General features: G+C 39.9%; 1 protein-coding gene across 1 annotated transcript in view; it reads left to right on the top strand.

The window, feature by feature from the left end:
• Positions 1 to 21,426, top strand: part of LOC149152897 (protein DAMAGED DNA-BINDING 2-like) — a 171,702-nt gene that overhangs the window by 15,697 nt on the left and 134,579 nt on the right. The window contains exons 2-3 of the mRNA XM_089439417.1: positions 16,041 to 16,131; positions 16,306 to 16,433. Of these exons, the coding sequence (XP_089295543.1) occupies positions 16,041 to 16,131; positions 16,306 to 16,433 (219 nt within the window). The remainder of the gene's footprint in view (positions 1 to 16,040; positions 16,132 to 16,305; positions 16,434 to 21,426) is intronic.

Here is a 21,426-nt window from a genome sequence, read left to right as displayed (position 1 = left end):
AATGTATTTATCTTTGTAGCTCTCATTATGAGCTCTAGGTGATAGGTTGTGTCATTAATGTTTACACTTGAAATGTACAAGTATGACTCCAAGATCAAGGGTAGAATCATGTGGCAAAAACTCCTTCAAAGGCAAGATCAAAAGAGCTACTAAATGATCCCTCCAAACGAATGCAAAATAAATAATATATTTTCGGCATATATATTATATTTATAATAGATGATCATGTCGGCTAAGGAACAGGTCACGTCGGCTTGATAAGAAGGCCTCATACACTATAAATAGGCCTCCCCTCATACCAATTCGGACACACAACTTGACTTGGGTTCATCTCCTATATCACGAAGTCTATTGGGTCTCATTCCAAGCGAAGAAGTCTGTCCAAGAGAGCGAGGAAACGCAGCCGCAGTAGAAGTCTGTTCATGACCGCAGAGAAGCCTTTCCATAGCCGCAGAAGTCTGCCACACGTGCGAAGTTAGGGCATCGTTCAATCTGCCCTCATCACCAAGGAAACATTTCGGTTTTGGGTCTATTTTGGAGGCAGATTTATGCGAGGAAGTTTGGCTGGTAGAGCGAAGGCTTAGGAGGGCTAGGAGAGCCCCAAACCCTCCACACGTGCGAAGGTGTTGTTCATAACTAGGACTGAGTTTCAGTCCATGAAGTCCTCATGATTAGGGCTAATGTGAAGTCTAAAGAATTCGGTTGGATGCCAAGAAGAAGGCTACTAGCCTAGCGAAGGAAGGAGAAGACTTCTAGGCCAAGAGATCACTCACACGTGAAGAAAGGTATCAGTTTCAGACCTACAGTTAGGGTTTTTGAGCAGTCATCTCAAAAAGGCAGATCATCTTGTTTAAGGGTAGCGTTAAGAAGATCCACTAGGCTAGTGGACTATCTTGAGTAAGGGAAAGCTTGGAGGAGGAAGAGAAGGGAGAAGGTAGCCAGATCATCCATGTGTAGTAGCAGATCTGATCCATATTGCAGCAAGTGAAGAGGACAACAGTAAGAAGGGATTCTAGCCTTGATCTTGGAGTCACTTGGTCTCAAGGGTCTTTGTATTGGTCTTGGAAATTTTGTCAAGAGAAGAAACTATAAGAAGAATTACCGTGGGTTTTCCTCTCAGGTTTGGAGAGGTTTTGCCCTGGCTGCTGCCTATATCTTGTGTTATTGTTCTTTTGTTTATTATGCATGGTAGCTGGTTGATGAAGTTAATAATCACTAACATATAAAAATTCATGGTTTTGAATTATTTAAAGCTTGAAATTACTTCACAAGCAATTATCATAATAGAGAAATCATTAACATCTCAAGCCCTTAGATTTCTCAACATCCAAGTCTCTCTCGGAAGGCTAAGAATTTGACCTTCCCTAAGGGCTTTGTGAGGATGTCTACAACCTGCTCATCTGTCCTGATGTGTTGGAGCCTTATTGCTCCCTGTTGTACCATATCTCGGATAAAGTGGTTCCTGATATCAATATGCTTGGAGTGGCCGTGGAATACGAGATTCTCTAAAAGGCGAATCCCACTTTGGTTGTCGCAATAGATCATGGTGGTATCCAACATGTGCTCAAATAACTCACTGAAGAGCTTCCTCAAAAAAACAACTTCACAACAGGCCATACTAGCAGCAATATATTCGGCCTCGTTGGTGCTTAGAGCAACCAATTTCTGCTCTCTGCTCATCCAAGAAATCAAAGTAGACCCTAATGAGAGGCAACATCCAGACATGCTCTTTCGATCCACCGCACTGCCAACCCAGTCAGCATTAGTATACCCATGTAGTCTCAAATTCCTGACAGTGTATCTTAGCCCATAGTTGATTTTGTGTTAAAATTGGCAACTAGGGCCAAACTCCATGTGGGTCATCTTATTAATGGAAGCTGATATTTTTCTTGGATCCCTCTCACCGAGAGGTGTAGGATTGATCTAAAGATCATCCGATTCCGATAAGTATTCATGGAGATATGAATTTATTTGTGTTATGGGACAATTCGTCAAGGTCAACCAGCAACCAAATAAACCCCACTTGTGCTCAACGTTTTAGTATAAATAGAGGTGGTCTTCAAGTCATTTCAACACACTTGGGATCTCTTCCTCTCTACTTGTCTTTGGGTTTTAGTAGGAGGAGAGATCCTAAGGGATAACGCTGCCCTAATCCAGAGGGTAGAAGTCGGAATTGTCGGGAAAAGCCGGAACTGCCGGAACTGTCGGGAAAAGCCGGAACTGCCAGAACTGCTGGGAAAAGCCGGAACTGCTGGAACTGCCGCGAAAAGCCGGGAAAAGCTGGAACTGCCGGAATTGTTGGGAAAAGTCAGAATTGTCGGGAACTGTTGGAACTGCCGGGAAAAGCCAGGAAAAGCCGGAACTGCAGGGAAAAGCCGAAATTGCCAGCACTGCCAGAGCTGCCGGGAATAGCCGGAATTGTCGAAACCACTGCGAACTGCTGGGAAAAGCCAGAACTGCCGGGAATAGCCGGAATTGTTAGAACTGCCAGGAAAAGCCAGAACTGTCGGGAATAGCCGAAATTGCGGGAACTGTCGGGAGTTGCCGGAACTGTCGGGAATAGTCGGAATTGCTGGAACTACCGGGAACTGTCGGGAATAGCCAGAATTGCCGGGAACAGCCGGAACTGTCGGAACAGTCGGGAAAGCTGACGCATAGGGCAGAAGCCAAAACTGCCGAACTAGCATGCAACAACAAGCATGCAAAGGACAACAAGCATGCTAGGGACAACAAGCAAGCTAGGGACAACAAGCAAGCAAGATGCAGCGAACACATAGGTCAATATGGCAATATGGTGCAGCAATGGCACATAATGTAGTACAATGATGGGTACAGTCATGATTAATGAAACATGATGAGATGCAACATAGTGATGATGGGTGTAGCATGGAACTGCCGGGAAAAGCCGGAATTGCCGGGAAAAGCAGGAACTGCCGGGAGAAGCAGGAACTGCTGGGAGTAGCCGGAATTGTCGGAACTGCCGGGAACTGCCAAGAAAAGCCGGAACTGCGGGAATTGCCGGGAAAAGCCAGAATTGTTGGAACTGCCGGGAATAGTCGAAATTGCCGGAACTGTTGGGAACTGTCGAAACTGTCGGAACCGCCGGGAATAGCCAGAACTGCCGAGAACAGCGGGAACTGCCGGAACAGTCGGGAAAGTTGACGTAGAGGGCAGAAGTCGGAACTGCCAAACTAGCATGCAACAACAAGCATGCAAAGGACAACAAGCATGCTAGGGACAACAAGCAAGCAAGATGCAGCCAACACATAGGTCAATATGGCAACATGGTGCAGCAATGGCACATAATGCAGTACAATGATGGGTACAGTCATGATTAATGAAGCATGATGAGATGCAGCATAGTGATGATGGGTGCAGCACGGTGAGGTGCAACATGATGACGAAATGCAGCACAACGATAGGTGAAGGAGTCACCTTGGAGAATCAGTTGAAGCAGCATGTCTTCAACTGATCTCATGTATCATCTTCTTAGAGATGATCTATGTTTTTATCTAGATAAGTCAAAGTGTTGACTTTCGTTGTAAACGTACTATCTCTCTCTCTCTCTGCTGAACTACTGAAGAACATATAAGAAGAATTGATCAAGGGTTTCCCCACATTGTGGTTTGTCCCTGGCTAGCGCCACATCTTGTGTCCTCTTGTCTTCGCTTGTCTTTTGCGATTTATGTTTATGTTCTATCTGCAGTTTACTTTAATGCTGATGTGATTGCTAATCTGGAAAAGATATTGAGCTAACTGTGAAAATTGAAATAAATTGCTCTAAGCATAGAACATACCTAAAATTAACATGGTATCAGAGCTGAGGTGAAGACAATGCCCAAGCAAGAGTGAAAGAGCAATCACCGAAGACAGTTGGGAAAGGACAAAAGGATCAGTGGATTCCTCATCCCTCTTCAAATTCACCGAGGGTGAAGTCGAAGTAGAGAATATTATCAGAATAGTGTAGCAAAAGTTTCTGATGGCCTACCTAAAGATCACTTCATTGGGAAGTCCGGATCTAAGGGTGGAAGGAAAGGCAGATGCCTTGGTTGCAATAAGTTCGGCCATTATGCGAAGGAGTGTCCGAATGGCAGAGACACATCTCTTGATGAAGATAACAATCATTCTAGGGACATCTTCAATGATCAAAGGAATGACAGGTAATGCAGGTCATCAAGGAAATGGCTGACTCTTCAAAGAAAGCAAGGAACCCAGGTATGAAGAATCAAATGTTGTTTTGATAAGATAAAGAAGTGTTATCTTGTATTGTCCCTCTCCTTCAGAGTCTTTGGGAATCTGGCTTATTGATTGTAGTGCTTCAAGGAACTTCATCGGATAGAAGGGTGCACTCTCTAATTTGGTAGAGATGGAAACAATCGTGGGATTATACTTGGAGCCGATGCCACCTATCCCGGAAAGGGTGTAGGGAATGTTACTCCTCAATTGAATGAGGGTAACTCGATTCATTTACAGAATCTCTTTTATGTACCTGATTGCAAGAAGAACCTAGTGTCCATTTCAGCAATGGAAGTCAAAGGTTACGAGGTGGCACTCATCGATGGAAAGGTACGTGTTTGAAAATAGAATTTTCAAAGATGTTTTTGAGTTCAGGGTTGTATCAAGTTGCAGGAAGTCCACTGGGGACCATGTCCATTGACACATAGCACCGGAGGTCTGTGAGTCAGATGGTGACAGGGATGCCTGAATTGAAAAAGAGCATGAAAGTACATGTCTAAGATGTACCGAAGGAAAATCTTACAAGGGGACCATTCCCCTCATATAGCATGTCCATAGGTTTGGAACAACCCGAGGGGTTTGAGATTGATGATTAGGAATCTCACGTATGCAGGTGGAAGAAAGCCCTCTATGGATTGAAGCAAAACTCCCCGGGCGTAGTATGAGAGGATTGATAGCTGTCAGATGAAGCTGAGATTCACTAAGAGTGAAGCCGATCCAAACCATTGTTTGAAGGTTGTGGATGATAGACCTCTCATACCAGCACCTTATGAGGATGACCTATTTCTGACAAGTGCAGACCCTCTCATTTGTAGAAGTAAGGAGTTGGATTCCGGATGTGGAATGATAAACTGCAAGCCTGTGACTACCTCGAGGATCTTAACTTTCATAAGTTATATGGTAGTGATGTCGGACCAGATTTGGGAAATGCCTCTGAGTTTCATAAACTCATTCGCGTTGATGTTCTTGGTGAACTTCCGTCGGATATATGTTTTGCAGTTAGCATGGTGAGCTCATATTTGGTTGAGCCTCACTGGATTGGTGCCAAGAATCTTCTGAGATATCTTTGGGGCACAATCTCTCATGGATTGAGATACACTGCTGGAAATATGAAACTGCATGATTATTCGAATGCTGACTGGGCAGGCAGTGTGGAGGATCACTAGAGCACTTCTTAGTGCTGGTTCTCTTTGGATTCTGCTTCGATATCATGGATGAGTAGGAAGCAGAAGTCGGTTGCTATAAGCACCGCCGAGACCGAATACATAGCTACGAGTATGATCTCGTGTGAAGCTGCATGGTTGTAGAAGCTCTTAAGTGAGCTGTTTGTACACATGATGAATACCATTGTGATTCTTTGTGACAACCAGAGGGGGGATTCGCTTATTGAGGAATCCCTATTCGATGATTGCTCTTGCAGAGAGACATCAGATACTGCCTTATTTGGGATATGGTAAGTCAATGAGCGAGGAGGCTCCATCGCATTGAGACTGATGTACAGGTCGCAGACATTTTGTCAAAGCCCCGGGGAAAGGTCAAATCTGTGACTTTCCCGAACGACTTGGAGTCGTTGAGAGACCTTCTTATAAGGGTCCTACATGTTGCATGCATTGAGCTCTGGGAGCTGTGGGGGGCTTGGGGTACTTACTGGAGCAACATACGAACACAGGGCGACTCACCCTCCCCTGGTGGTGCGCTATGTACAAGATGACAGTTTCCCCTGTGATACCCCGTGGCGACTATGGAACAGAGTGATTAGTTCTCCTGTGGGCTGGGATGATTAGTTCTCCTGTGGCAACTGTGGAACAGGATGATTAGTTCTCCTGTGGGCCGGGATGATTAGTTCTCCCGTGGCGACTGTGGAATAGGATGATTAGTTCTCCTGTGGGCCGGGATGATTAGTTCTCCCGTGGCAACTGTGGAATAGGATGATTAGTTCTCCTGTGGGCCGGGATGATTAGTTCTCCCGTGGCAACTGTGGAACAGGATGATTAGTTCTCCTGTGGGCCGGGGTGTTTAGTTCTCCCGTGGCAACTATGGAACAGGATGTTTAGTTCTCCTGTGGGCTGGGATGATTAGTTCTCCTGTGGCAACTGTGAAACAAGATGATTAGTTCTCCTGTGGGCCGGGATGATTAGTTCTCTCGTGGTGACTGTGGGGCAGGATGATTCTTTATCCTGTGGACAGGATGATTAGTTCTCTTGTCGATGCATCGTACCCATGCAGTCTGGGGCTTATTGGAAGTATCTCTCATCTGATCAATGAGCACGGAAATGGGGTTAGGGACCATAGTAGTACTATCGATGGACGCATCGATGTATCTATTGTACTCCCTATGCTAGGATGACCTCCATTGATCTAGGATCAATGAAACTGATCTGGGATCAGTATGAGTGGTTTGAGACACTCTCTTGTGATATTGATCTGGGATCAATAAAACTAACTTCGGGCCAGTAAGAGTGATGTGACACACTCTCTTTAGATGAAATTGACTTCGGATCAGTAGAGAATGGTGTGAGACATTCTCGATCAATTCTTCTTCTTCATGGTTCAGCAGAGCAGAGCAATGCAGGGCACTGATGGCAGAGATAGTACAGTCAGACATATGGATCAGTGGATGGAGTTCTCCCTAGTTGAGAGGGAGTGTTAAAATTGGCAAATAGGGCCAAACTCCATGTGGGTCATCATACTAATGGAAGCTGATATTTTTCTTGGATCTCTCTCATCAAGAGGTGTAGGATTGATCTAAAGATCATTCGATTCCGATAAGTATTCATGGAGATATGAATTTATTTGTGTTATGGGACAATTCGTGAAGGTCGGCCAGCAACCAAATAAACCCCACTTGTGCTCAACGTTTTAGTATAAATAGAGGTGGTCTTCAAGTCATTTCAACACACTTGGGATCTCTTCCTCTCTACTTGTCTTTGGGTTTTAGTAGGAGGAGAGATCCTAAGGGATAACGCTGCCCTAATCCAGAGGGCAGAAGCCGGAACTGTTGAGAAAAGTCGGAACTGCCGGGAAAAGCTGGAACTGCTGACAAAAGCTGGCACTGCCAGAACTGTCGGGAAAAGGCAGAACTGCTGGGAAAAGCTAGAACTGCCGAGAAAAGCCGGAACTGTGGGAATTGTCGGAACCGCTGGGAAAAGCTGAAACTATCGGGAAAAGCTGGAATTGCCGAGAAAAGCTGGAAATGCCAGGAAAAGCCGGAACTGTCGGGAACTGCCGAGAAAAGCCGGGACTGCCGGGAAAAGCCGGAATTGCCAAAACTGCCGGGAATAGCTGAAATTGCCGGAACTGCTGGGAATAGCTAAAATTGCCGGAACTTCCAGGAATAGCTAGAATTGCTAGAACTGTCGGAACTACCGGGAATAGCGAGAACTGCCGGGAACAGCCGGAACAACTAGAACAGTCGGGAAAGCTGACGCAGAGGGCAGAAGCCGGAATTGTCGAACTAGCATGCAACAACAAGCATGCAAAGGGAGAGCTCCCTGTGAGAAATAACTTCTCCAATAAATAGCAAGTCATTCTTGATTTGCATTATTCTCATGAATTAGGATTGAATAGAATCCCCTTTATCCATCTTGATATCCTTCAACTTGTTTTTGAGAAAGAGGATTTGATTTGCATTGTTTACTTTGAACATCCCAACCAGCTTATCATATATCTCCTTAGAAGTTCCCAAATTAGAAATATAGGCAACTAAATGCTTTTGAATAGAGTCGATCAAAATTTTCTTTGCTTTGACCTCACTTTTTCTATACTTTGTCTTAGCAGTAGCCGATGCATTTGAAGGGGGCTCCACCACTTTTCCTTGCTCATAGTCCAATACTTCATGTTCCTCCAAAGTCAGGTCCAAATTCATCTTCCATGCATGATAGTCAGATTTATCATTGAGCTTGTCCTCAGTCTTGAAGTAGGGTGAAGAAGCCATTGATATTTGTCCAATAGATCTCTCTTAGTGATTGCTTTTCTCTCTCTTGCTTGAGCTTTGTCTTCACCTGGGCTCTGATACCATGTTAATTTTAGTTAACAATGATATGTTCTATGCTTAGCCAAATTACTTCAATGCCCTTTAGCAACCCAATGACAATTTCCAATTTAGATTTCCAATAACAATCACATTAACCATAAATCACATTGACAGTAACTGTAGATATAACATGAATAATAAAATGTAGAAAACAAGCCAAGACAAGAGGACACCAGATTTGGCGGAAGATGGGGAAAACCCTTTGATTAATTCTTCTTATTATTATACAAATGTTCAGTAGAGAGAGACAATACAATAATACAAAAGTCAAAGTCAAAATTGGCTTTCCAAATCACTGCCCAAAGCAGTCCTGCAATTTTGTCTTAGGTCAACAACAGTCAAATCAGCCCTAACCAGAAAGTCAACAACAGCCAAAGTCAGGTCAAACTTCTCCAAAACAACTCGGTCAAAGGATAGAGAAACTCAACCTCTTTTGTTGGTCAAACTCGACCCAAAACAATGATCCAAATAGTAGTTAAACTCGGTCAACTTGAAGTCAACTCTACGGTCAAATAGGATTATAGTCAATGCTGGTCAAAGTGCCCATAAATTGTCGGTTTTGTGCCAAATAGTACGACCTCCCAAAAACGAAATTTTCCTACAAAAATCGCAATCAAAGGATGAGTCAAAGTGCCTAGTCAATGTTGGTCAAACCCTGCAACAACTCTGAATTTCGGCCTTGTAATCTGCCCAGAAATTCATCCTCCTTTCTAGCCACACGTGTGAGATGAAGAGTTGCCCAATAGCTGTACGAACCAATCAGATGAGGAGAGAGAAGAATGTGTGTGAGTGAGATGCCAAATGAGGTTGGAGGTCTCTCTTATTTATACAAATCGTTGAGGGTGAAGTGACATGTCTCTTGGGCTTCATGAGCCTACATGATGATGTGGCTGACCTTGACAATTTGCACACGTGTGGGCATAAATTCAAAAACACATTTCTGCTTGTCCAAATTTGATGATCTTTAGGTTGATTTTGGTCCTCTCGAAAAGAGGAATTAAATGCAATCATCATCTCCATCAAATGAGCTGTCCAAAGTGTAATTTGGCCCTAGCTGCCAATTTTAACAAAGTTCGAAGGATGTCATTTTATCGAGATCTATGGAAAGTCGGTAGTGATGGAAACATAGATAAGTACAAAGCAATGATTCTCCCAGGAAGAGGGAGAGGACTATGAGGAATTGTTCGCTCCAGCTGTTAGGTACACTTTTATTAGAATGATTGTTTTTGTTGCCTCTATTATGGATTGGAAAGTACATTAGGTGGATGTGGAGATTGTTTTTCTCAATGGAATAATTGAGGAAGAAGAAGTGTACATAGAGCTACCTTAGGGCTTTGAGGTACACGAGAGAAAATCTCATGTTTGCATACTGAAGAAAGCTTTGTACGGACCTCGGGTATGGTATTCTCGTATTGATGGATATCTAATGATCTTGTTATTATATGCCTTGTTTATGATGGGAGCAGAAGGACTCATGTGACAGAGGGAGCATTCAAGCCCTGTTTCAATGTTAGAGGGGGTTGAAATTTGAGTTCAAGATGAAGGATCTTGGTTGGATATTACTTCTTGGGACTAGAAGTGTGGCAGAAGCAAGGTGAGATCTTCCTTGGCCAAAGGAAGCATATTATCACAATCCTTCAGAGATTTGCGATGATGGACAACCAGTCCATGGCCACTCCCATGGTAACTAATCTGAAGAAGCTAAGTGGTAGAGGGAGCAACCATGATTGCTATAGCAGGATCTGCTTTAGTAGCTGCGGTGATGGATCCAGTGAAATTGGTTAGTTTATGGTTGAGCTAAGCATGCGACACAACATGTGTTGTAGTACTGACATGGTACATGTCTAAAATGATGAAGTACAATTGCTAGGATATACATATTCAAATTGGGCAGAGAGTGCTGAAGACAGAAAGAGCACATCAGAATGATGATTCAGTTTGTATTCTGCTTGGTAGGAAGCAGGCATATGTCGCACTCAGGACTGTAGAGGCTGAGTATATTGCAGCTAATTTGGCAAGTTGTGAAGTCGTGTGGCGTCAGAAGCTATTCGCAGGATTATTTGATTAGATGTTAGAGACGACCGTGATAATAGGTCAAAGCACATGGATATCAAGTTACTAGGATATGGTATAAACGTGAGCAGTGAGGCTCCAATGCATTTCCACAAACGAACAAAATTGCTGACATTCTCACAAAGCCTCTGTCCTGGGATGGAGTTTGTTTACTTCAGGGACAAGCTTGGAGTGGTTGAGAAGGTTTCTTTTTTTAAAGGGAGTGTTGATGTTGTAGCATCAAAGGGTGGAAATTCTCCCCAAGTTAGGATATTGACAAGTCATGGGTATGATCAAGGGCCATGTAATGTGACTAAGAGAGATTGGCTTAGATAACATCAAGGCCTGGAGTGCTCCCCTAGTCAGGAGTTACTTGACCATATTGCCATGGTTTTGGCTAGTGGGTTGAGTGAGTGCCTTATAGCATTGGGCAAGTATTTTTACCATTCAATAACATGTGATGACATGTGGGAATGGTAAATGGGTTGAGGTTTTCACCATGGGTCAGGGGGTTCCTGACATGACTCCAAGTGACGACTTGGTAGATTGGTGACCCAAGGACCAGTCTTGTGTCAAGGGGTACCTGACTAGCTAATGGGTAATTGGCTTGTGGGTGGCTGGATCCTTTGCAAAGGAAATGTGACTAGTGGGTGACTAGATCCCTTTGGATGATGCTGATGCAGGATGCTTTCCACATGGTTCTGTCACAGAACATGATTCATCAACATAACTGAGCTCATTCAATATTTTCTTGGAATGGAGGTTTTTTTTTCAACAAGAGAACATATGAAGAAGTCAAAGAGAATACCTCCCTAGCTAAGAGGGAGTGTTGAATTTTGTAGCTGCAGTTTGTCTCTCAAATTGCATTAGCCCACAACAATTGAAAGAAATGAAAAATATAAATTGAATTCAAGTCAGCTCCAAAAACAAAAGAAGGAAAATTTAAATTTTGAATTTTCAAAATTGCCTCCAAAAGTCAAGTCGGCCTAGTTGAGGGAGACACCTATTTGGCTTATAAAATTACTATATATTGCCATTCAACCTCATCATTTAGAGCGAGAAAATTCGGATCACATCATAACATCTGAGATTCTGTTCACATGTGCGAAGAAGAGAGGAGACCAGCTATCAAAGTTTGACCAACCTCTTTGACTCGTGTTAACTGACAATTTGACGAAGTTTCGGGCAATTTGTTTGACCGAATTTTTGATAGTTTTGGACCACAATTGACTAGGGTTTTTGAGGCAAGTACAGGAGGTTGAAATTCGGCCCTGGTGACATATATTGACTAGAAAATGAGATTGTATTTCTTGTTGAATTGGACAATTTTTGTAAGAAAATGTTGTTGGGTTTTTCCCTAGTTAGGGTTTTCCCAGGGTAAATTTTTGTGTCTCGTGTTTGGCTGTCTCTTCATGATCCTGCTGTCATTATTGTTTTACACTTGAGCTTTTCTATGAATAATTGCTTATTGATGAATATGACACAAGAAGGATTAATTATGATATCATTGGAAGTAATTATCAATTTAGAAAATCATGAAAACTCATCATGTAATGCCCCCTATGGCCTATGGGAATCAAATAGGCTACTGAGTCGGTTTTGTAATTGACATTCGGAAAAAAGGGACATTACACTCTTTGCAATGAGGTTTTAGGGTTAAGGGGGAGGGAAATTAGGTGTTAGGTGTAATATTTAAAAATGTTTTTAAGTTTACCCTCAAAATATGCGCCATGGACTTGTAGGGTATGACTTAGCCAAGTAATTACAGATTCAATTGAGTTGGACTAACATGATCGATTTAATACCAAATTGTTTCTTGTACTGTTCAAATGGCCGAGTCGAAACATGCCAAGGACAACTTAGTTGAATTCAAATTTGAGGTGACCAAGTTTGTAAACCTTGCATGGGAGAGTCAATTTAGTCCTTTTTTTAAGAGAAATGAGACCTTTTATAACCTGTAATAGAGTAGGTTTATATTGGTTCTTATTTAGTTTAGAGGTTGTTTTTTCAATAATGGTAGAATGCCATGGGAGTTTGGCAAATACCTCTGAATACTATTTTTTTACAATGAAATTGTGTATAAAAGATTTTAAAATTAATAAAATGAAAATTTTAAATTTATATATTTTTAAACATACAGACGAGAGAAAGAAGAAGAAGAAGATGCTTTGGTATAGGGAAATGAAAGATGCACTAAATTCTAAAAGTAAAGGGAATTTCATAAACACTTGTTAAATGTTTTAAACTAAGGACATTTAGATTCCATTCTTGAAAACTGGTGCAACATATGGTAGTTTAGCTAGTCACTATTTGGGTTGTATTGCATCTGTGATGTGTCAAAGACCTGCATAATAAGTAGTTTGTTAAGTAACCTCTCATTTAATACTGTCCTAACTGAAATTTTGATTCGATTCTCGAAAACGAGCTCTATGTATAGAAATTTTGTTAGCCACTATCTAGGTTGTACTACATCTGGGACGTGGCTTGTTAGCTTAAGTGTTGTACATAATGCATTCGCCTTGTACAGTGAATTTTAGTTTGCTTACATAAGAAACAAAATAAGAGACATGTCTCACAAGGAAACTGTCTCAAAATTGTGTCTCTATTGCATCTGCAGAAAACCTCTCGATAACATCTCAATAAAATCGGGAAATCGCAAGATTTTCAACTCACCGATGTTATCGGCCGAGTTTTTTTGGGAGTTTTTAAAACTTGAAAAAATCGTGTTTTAACTCGATAACATCTCGATAAAATCGGGAAATTGCGAGATTTTCAACTTACCGATGTTATCGGCCGAGTTTTTTTGGGAGTTTTTAAAACTTGAAAAAATCGTGTTTTAAACTATAAACTCATGATTTTATCGTGATTCGATCCAAAAATCGTGAGTCTTTTCCGGGCCACGTATAAGTTAGGGAAAATCGGTTTTTTTAACTCATTTTGCACTCAATCCTTAACGATTTGACCTTGTGGAGAGAGGAATTTGTCTCCATTGAGGAGCAGATTTGACCAGTTTTGTGGCTTGGATTTGGAGCATGGACAACAACAAAGGATAGAGGCGACCTCCTATTTTTGATTCTAGAGGACGACAGAGACCATTTCTAGCCCTAGGGTTAGGGCCTTCTTCCTCTAGAAGAAAAGCTATTCCGTATTCCCGTAAAAGGGGCAGAGGAACTTAGTGATTGATTAGTTTATGACATGTAGATGATCATGATGATGAGATACATTTATGATATTTTTTGTTGATATTTTGACTCTTGAGACTGAGTTAGGACTCATGATTCAAGACTTGATTCATTGTTGATATGTGATGTAGCACTAGACATTTTAAGTTCTTATACATCTTATATATTAGCTTTCTTTTCATATTTATGTGGCAATGCATTTATTTAATGTTGTGGATGCTAAAGATTTCAAAAAAATAAAAAAAATGAATATTTTTGTTCTTTTTAAATTGTGCCGAGTTTTTGCCGATTTTTTCAATTTTCTCCTGACTTTTATGACTTTTTCAATTTTCGAACCCTTGCCGATTTATTCCCGAGTTCGACTTTTTCCACATTGGCATTGACCATGGACATATATTTATTATTTATACAATATGTCTCCTATGCCTAATATTATTTAAATTACGTTGAACATAGCAGTGTAGTCTGCTTGTGGGCTGCATCATTTTTTAGCTTATGGGATGTACATAATGCATTTGCCCATATGAGTACACAGCAGAAGAAACAAAATAAGAGAGGTCTCTCACAAAAGAACCAAATCTCACAATTGTGTCTACATTTACTATTACATTAATCACGAACACATTTATATATCAACATTTTTTAATGATAAGCATCTACATCACTTGGCTCCAATTTTGCAATATGCAGATGTTCTAGGATTGTTACTGAAGTTTTGGGTGTTCCATTGTAATCAAAGTTTTGGTCTGGCCAAACCTTAGCATTCATGTAGAAAACACAGATTAAAGTTTTTCCTTTTCTTCTATTGATCTGCCCCTCTTGCTTACCTTTGTGGAGACCATTTGCATAAAGCTTGAGAAATAATAGCAACAAAAGTATGATGCTTCAGTTTTAAACGATCATCACTACATTCCCCTCATTTCCACCCATACAAGACTTATGGCCTCCTAAAATTCAACCTCATATGCATGGAATCCCTTGATTTCACGAACCACATAAAGACCATCCTGACAAATGTGATTTTAATTGTCAAAAATCATGGTCTACACTGTACTGTTGGTCCTGATTGGAAATATTATATTTGCTGGGGAAGCTGTCTCATGTAAGATCTGCAGAATTTATTTACATGGTTGGAAATAAAGGACATTCATACATTGCTAGATTCCAAGCGCCCAGAAATTCAGCATCACCTGTGGATTTCTCTAACATGTAGAACTTGATTGCACTTTTAGTTGTTGGCAGCAATGTCACATGGTTCGGGTTTGGCAATGATTAGGTTCGGTTTGAGTTCGAATTTTTTGATGAGGTTCGGATGAGGTTCGCCGTTAGGTTTGTCTCTCTCTCTCTCTCTCTCTATATATATATATATATCTTAATTTAAAATGAATTATAGGATAAACTAGTAAGAAATCAACATAAGTAAACATAAAAAGTGCTATCACGGACATGGAAACTCCAGGGATAAATTACAAGCTTGAGTTGTGACATGAAGTTATGAGTTTCAATCTATGGACTTGGTCAATGGCTATGAGGTTTGCCGAACCTCAATTTTTTTTAAGGTTCGACAAAATTCGAACCTCAAGGTTAAAGTTCGACGAACCTTGTGACATAGGTTGGCATAGGTGACCACACGTATGCCGCCATTGAAATCAACTTTCAAAATAAATCGCTTTCGGCTAATTGTGCCAAGTTCCAACCATCAGCTGTAGAGGACTGTTTAATTTGCCAGGAAGTTCCCTGCATAGTTATGCAAAACTTTTTGATGGATAGAAAACCATAGTTGCATTGAAAACTGTTTATCACAATCTCCTGTTTTCATCCAGGTATGTAGGTTTAAACTATGCTTTTACTGTAACCTGTCCACAGCAAACACAAGTTCTAAATACTACTTCTAGTTATTGAAGGCCACATCAAACATTACTTTTTAAATTTGAAATTCTGATGAGTATATGTGCAGTTTTAAACTTTTATGATTTATCTGGTCGGCAATGGTTTCAATTCTCTCACCTACATTTCTTCTGAACTATAACAGGTAGCCTACTGGTATTGAATTGGAGCCTTTGACTTGTTATTGTGTTATTTGCTTTCTCTTTGTGTATCAAGTTTGGACTTTTGTAGTTCATATGAGTTTGTACTTAACCCTCCCTCCCATGAAATCTCTTTTCTTGAAACATTTGTTATACTTTTGAAAATCTGGTGTCTAAAGAGTGCAAAGACCAATAAAGACATCTTTTGGGTTGCTAGTAAACCTGATACCTAGAATAGACTTTTTTAACAATGAATTTCTCGGATTTTATTTAGCTTCACAATGTTTTATTTTAAATATTTTTGTTTTAAAGTTTTCTAAAGACATTTTAATGGTGCTAGATGCTTCTTTATGCCATGGTGTAAGTTTTGATTGACAAAAACTTATGAGCAAACTAGGAGCATGGATATACTGGAAAAATTGCTATGATTTCCATGTTTTCGATCAAGTTATTTGGGTAGAAGCATGTCCACCTTATTTCGTATTGTTCACATATTATGTTGTTGAGCAGGTGTGTAAACAGAAAGGCCACGAGGCAGGGTTCAAAGGAGCTACCTATATTGATTGCCCTCAAAAGCCATGTTTCTTATGTAAACAGCCTGGTAAGTTGTGGTTGTGTTGTATGCTCATGCCTCATTTCAATGCCCTTTTGCAAAAAGTACCTCACCTTTTAGAGGTGGTAGGGGGATGGTATCTGGTATATTAATTGTAACCCCATTGCAAGATTTATTGATAGATCAGGTGTTAAATGTGATTTGATGGCTGTTATTTTTAAGGGCACACCACGATGACATGCCCACATCGCATAGCGACAGAATATGGGGTTGTCCCTGGCCCCCGCAAATATGTCCAGCGTGGCTTTGACTTTGTATTTGAACGGCAAATCAGAAATCATATCAATATGGTATGTTGTTTATTGCATGTATTTCTGTAGTATGTACCTCATTAATTGAAGTTCAGCTTACTGTTTTGTGCTTATACTTTTGAATTTAGTGCAACCTTCTATGTTCAAATCTTGTAACCAATGAATGAGGAAATCTAAGAGATATGTATTTCTTCAGTTCGGAGTTTACTACTAGACTTAAAATTAATTTTGGCTTGTTTTTACTTTTGGAAATGCTTTTCTTTGCTCGTCTTTATAAGCGTTATGACCTCCCACTCTTGCAATCATGACCTTTTACTGTTGCCCACCCTTTTGGCTTTTTGTTTTTTGGAGATTATGTTCAAGTGTTGATTTGAAGTTTGCACTACAGCAGTGTACTTACACTGGTTGTCTTTTTGAGTCCCATTGACCTACTATTGTGGTTATTTATTGAGCACTAATAAAATTATCTTATCTGATTTAATCTTATGGCTTAGGTTTTAGTTCTCGAGATTAAATTTGTAGTAACTTCATCTACACTGGTTGTTTGATGGCCTAGTTGGACTTCCGGTTCCCATGATATAATTATTGTTTTTCTCCATTTCTTTTATCATCTTATATCATATCCTTGCTGTATTATAGTACCAATCACATAAAAATAAAAGTTTAAGTTACATTTTGAAGAGTTTTGTTAGCTGATGTGAGGACCCTAATTGTGGATTAGCAGTATTTAATTTGCAGATCAATCAAGTTAAATTTTAGATTTGAGGTCTTTTGATTGAAATCTTGAAGTATCTAACGGTAGCTTTAAGAAACTGGTTTGCAGATTTGAAGAATCTAAAATTTTTTAGTTGACAACCCCCTTGAATTAGTGAAGCACTGATATGAAAGTAAAAGACTTTGTTAGTGATGGGAGCACTAATCCTAGACTATCCTTTTGAAGTTCCCCTTTTCTTACGGACAACTTTAGGAGATAATAGGTGAGATAAAAATTCAACCATTGTAACCCATGGAAATGCACAATTGATCATAGTCACCAAGCCATATCACTCAACACTATTCATAAGGTACCGTGTGGCAGATGGGGCCCCACTGTGATGAAAAAATTCAAGGTGCCTGTATAGTAGATATGATTGAAGTGGCTTTTGACAATCACTTGAAATGGGTTGTCATCCTCTGATAACTTAGTTGAGGCTTATGGCCTAATTTAATGCTATTTGGGCCTCCTTCATTCATTATTTTCAAATGCTATGGAGGATGTTACGTAACTCATTCCTTTACATCTCAAAGGACAATTGCTACATGCATCTTGTGGTGGTTGGCTAGTACAATGACATGTGTGAATTATCATGACAGTTGATTAATTCCTTGTAAACAGTGGAAACATGCCACATGCTACCCACACAAGAAACTTCAGGCCCAAGGAACAGTGAGAAAGATAGAAGGATTGTTTTGATATCCTTTCAATTTTTACCACTAATGGGTGTTGCTTGCACTTGAGGATGAAACAAGAACCATTTTGTTTAGTCAATGCAACCATCCTTTAATAGTCAGTTCTCTTATGACTGGGCTATCATTTATACAAGTGTTTTGTGTTCTAGTAGTTGTAAGAATTTTCATCATTGATCAACCGATCCTCTCAATGGTACCTAAGGCCTATCTCTGTTGGCTTTGGGACCCCCATATAATATATATAAGAATGATAGTCATATGTCCCAACCAACCAAGATCACCTACTCTTCTCGTACATTTGGTATATTATGCTATGGAAATGAAAGGTTGGCTAACATGTTGAGAAATGTAACTGGTATCGGTCTTCATAATTGTACTTGAATCATGATATACTGTATTTGTCAAAAGAAAGAAAATAATTTTTTTTGTAGAAGAAAAATTATTTATAAGCATGGGTTTCATGCTTTATTTATTTTATTTCTAGGTCAAAGCCTCCATTGTAGGCTTCTGTTGTTTATGCCTTGAGTCATAGTCCTTGTCATTATGGTTTAGAGTCTTAGACCCTTCTTGGGCTTTGTATGTCAAGAAAGAAATTTATTTTTGAATCAAAATTGTATTTTATGCCTTCTCCACCAAGTCAGCCTTTCCTCCAGTGAAGTTGGCGTCATTGAAGGAATGCGACCTCACAGAATGACTATAAAAGCAATGCTACTCGACCTCATTTGGACATCCAATCAAGCAAGTTCGATTTCCAATTGCAGGAGGAAGAAAGAAGTGCAAAATACCTAGAAAAAGAGACAACCCTAGAAAAGGAGGAGGAGGAGACATTTGTCAAGCAAAAGGAAGCCAAGATGCTCTTTGTATAACATGTTGAGAAATGTAACTGGTATCGGTCTTCATAATTGTACTTGAGTCATGATATACTGTATTTGTCAAAAGAAAGAAAATAATTTTTTTTGTAGAAGAAAAATTATTTATAAGCATGGGTTTCATGCTTTATTTATTTTTTTTCTAGGTCAAAGCCTCCATTGTAGGCTTCTATTGTTTATGCCATGAGTCATAGTCCTTGTCATTATGGTTTAGAGTCTTAGACCCTTCTTGGGCTTTGTATGTCAAGAAAGAAATTTATTTTTGAATCAAAATTGTATTTTATGCCTCCTCCACCAAGTCAGCCTTTCCTCCAGTGGAGTTGGCGTCATTGAAGGAATGCGACCTCACAGAATGACTATAAAAGCAATGCTACTCGACCTCATTTGGACATCCAATCAAGCAAGTTCGATCTGCAATTGCAGGAGGAAGAAAGAAGTGCAAAATACCTAGAAAAAGAGACAACCCTAGAAAAGGAGGCGGAGGAGACATTTATCAAGCAAAAGGAAGCCAAGATGCTCTCTGTTCTGCCACACATGCGAGTTTCTAGGCTGCTGTTGGAGGGCCAAAGTTGAAGATCTGCAGTAGGGCTGAAAATCTGAAGCGGGAGGGCTGAAATCTGGGTTTGTTGCAGGATTGAAGCAGTTTGACTAGAGTTGACTATTGAAGTTGGACTAATCATCTTGGGAGGTTGACTTGGTGGATTGGAGGAGGTCTTTTGGTCTGGTCAAAGGTCTTGGTTATCTCATTTTATTTGGTTCTAAAGGAAGAGAAGAGAAGTTTTTTGGTTTTCCCCTAGGAGAGGGGTTTTAGGCTTTAGCCTTGGCTGATAGCCTATATCACATGTCTCTATTGTGTTGATCTTCATGTACTTATGGTTTTGGTAGCTTCTTGATGATAAGAAGATAAAAGAAGATAATATGAATTTAAAGATAATGACAAGTAACTATCAAGATAAGAAAATCTTTTTGCCTTTTGATTTTCCAACACAACATTGGTTTCAAACACTTGCTCGCTCAAAATAAAGTGAGCAAAGATGATACACGAGAGAACCAAGATATGTGATTGTGAGAGTATGTTGAGGAGATATGGAAATTTTGAATGGGCAGACACAGTGCATACTCACATACATTATAGGAGAGCATGTAATGTCAAAAGGCTCTATGCACAGGTTGGTTCTAATGAGTTATAGAGTGAGATTCCACTTGAACATGTAATCTTTTTTTGACGTGCCTATAGGAACACCTCAACACTTGTGGTGGAGACAATAATGAACAGAGAGGCTTTGATGAGATCAATATCTTATGGTGTTGGAACTTTCAACATAACTCAATCGAGCAAGCAATTACAAGCATGTGAGTGATCTTGATGGGAAACTATATAAGATAGGAAAACATGCTCCATTTTGTCCAACACTTGAAAAAATATTCTAATTGTATGGGTACCTGGAAGGCTCAGATGTATGATTGCACAACAGAAAAAGAATAATTCTGTCAAGAGACACAGATCTACATTGGCATTAGTTAGAAAATGTAGAAGATGAAACACTACAAGGGGCTCCCAATTTTTTTTATCTTATGTCTTGCATGTGAATCTCAAGCTCTTCCCTTTTCATTTTTCTTATTTAGTTTGTTTTTTGGAATTCATCTCCATGTTTCACTTTGCTATAACCCCCCTCATGAGATTGCAAGGCCAAGTATGTCTCACATGCCTACTTTATTTATAGAGGTTACTAGAGAAGACTTGAAGCATAGAGTCCTTGAAATTGCATTGTTGAATTTCCATCATTGTTTGCCATGCTTTTATTAGTTCTTCCCTTGTACTCCATTTTGAGATTGGCCATCTTGGGCTGTTCTACGGTTCAAAACCTCGCGCAAGGTGTCAAAGTCCTAATTAACAAAGTGAAGACCTTAGAGCAACTTATAGAGGTTATTCAATGTCACCTCAATAACTCTCTCCCACTCTTTAGGTTGGCTTTTCTCCCACTCAAGGGGGGGGAATCCCTAAGGTAGTCTAAGTGTAGCAAAATATTAGGAATACAATGGTTATGAAGACTTCGGTTCGGTTTGGTTTTTAAATGTATGAACATCTTGTATGAAATTCCCGATCTATATGAAGGCGATAGTTTAATACAGATCACACATTTGAGAGTTTTTTCTTAGACTTGAAATAAATCCGGATTATGATATTTTCAATGTAATTTCCAGATATATAAAACCAATAATAAAGTATAGATTTGGTAGTCTTTTGAATGGTTGAAAAGCAATATTAGTGCTTAAACATCTTTGGGCTTATGGGTTCTATAAGGCAACGTCTTATGAACAACTTTCTCTAAGAAGTAAGGTTGATTACAGTGGAAACAAGCATGCTATAGTGAACTATTTCTTGCTGTTTTCAAATTCAGAATTCAGATCTAGAGTCCCAATGAGGGAACATTTATCAAATATGCAAGAGGAAAGTTTACAACTGAAAGAAGATAAATTCCAGCAAGTTCTAATCAAGAAATATCACTTTAAGTTAAACAGAATTTTCAAGAGGAAATTCAACATCCCTAAATTCACTTGATTTAATAGTATGTAGAATCCCAGAGTAAGCTCCCATTGACACACTTGAAGAGATGCGATTATATTCAGCAAATTAGTTCCAATAATACGAGCCTCAAGATCCAACCAAGTTACTGTAATATGCCAAACAATAATCAAGTGTCTCCATAAAC

The sequence above is a fragment of the Pinus tabuliformis genome, chromosome 9 (assembly GCF_031772625.1).
Source record: "Pinus tabuliformis cultivar Carrire ecotype Pingquan chromosome 9, CPIR1, whole genome shotgun sequence".
Taxonomy (NCBI): domain Eukaryota; kingdom Viridiplantae; phylum Streptophyta; class Pinopsida; order Pinales; family Pinaceae; genus Pinus; species Pinus tabuliformis.
This window is presented reverse-complemented; position numbering and strand designations above follow the sequence as displayed.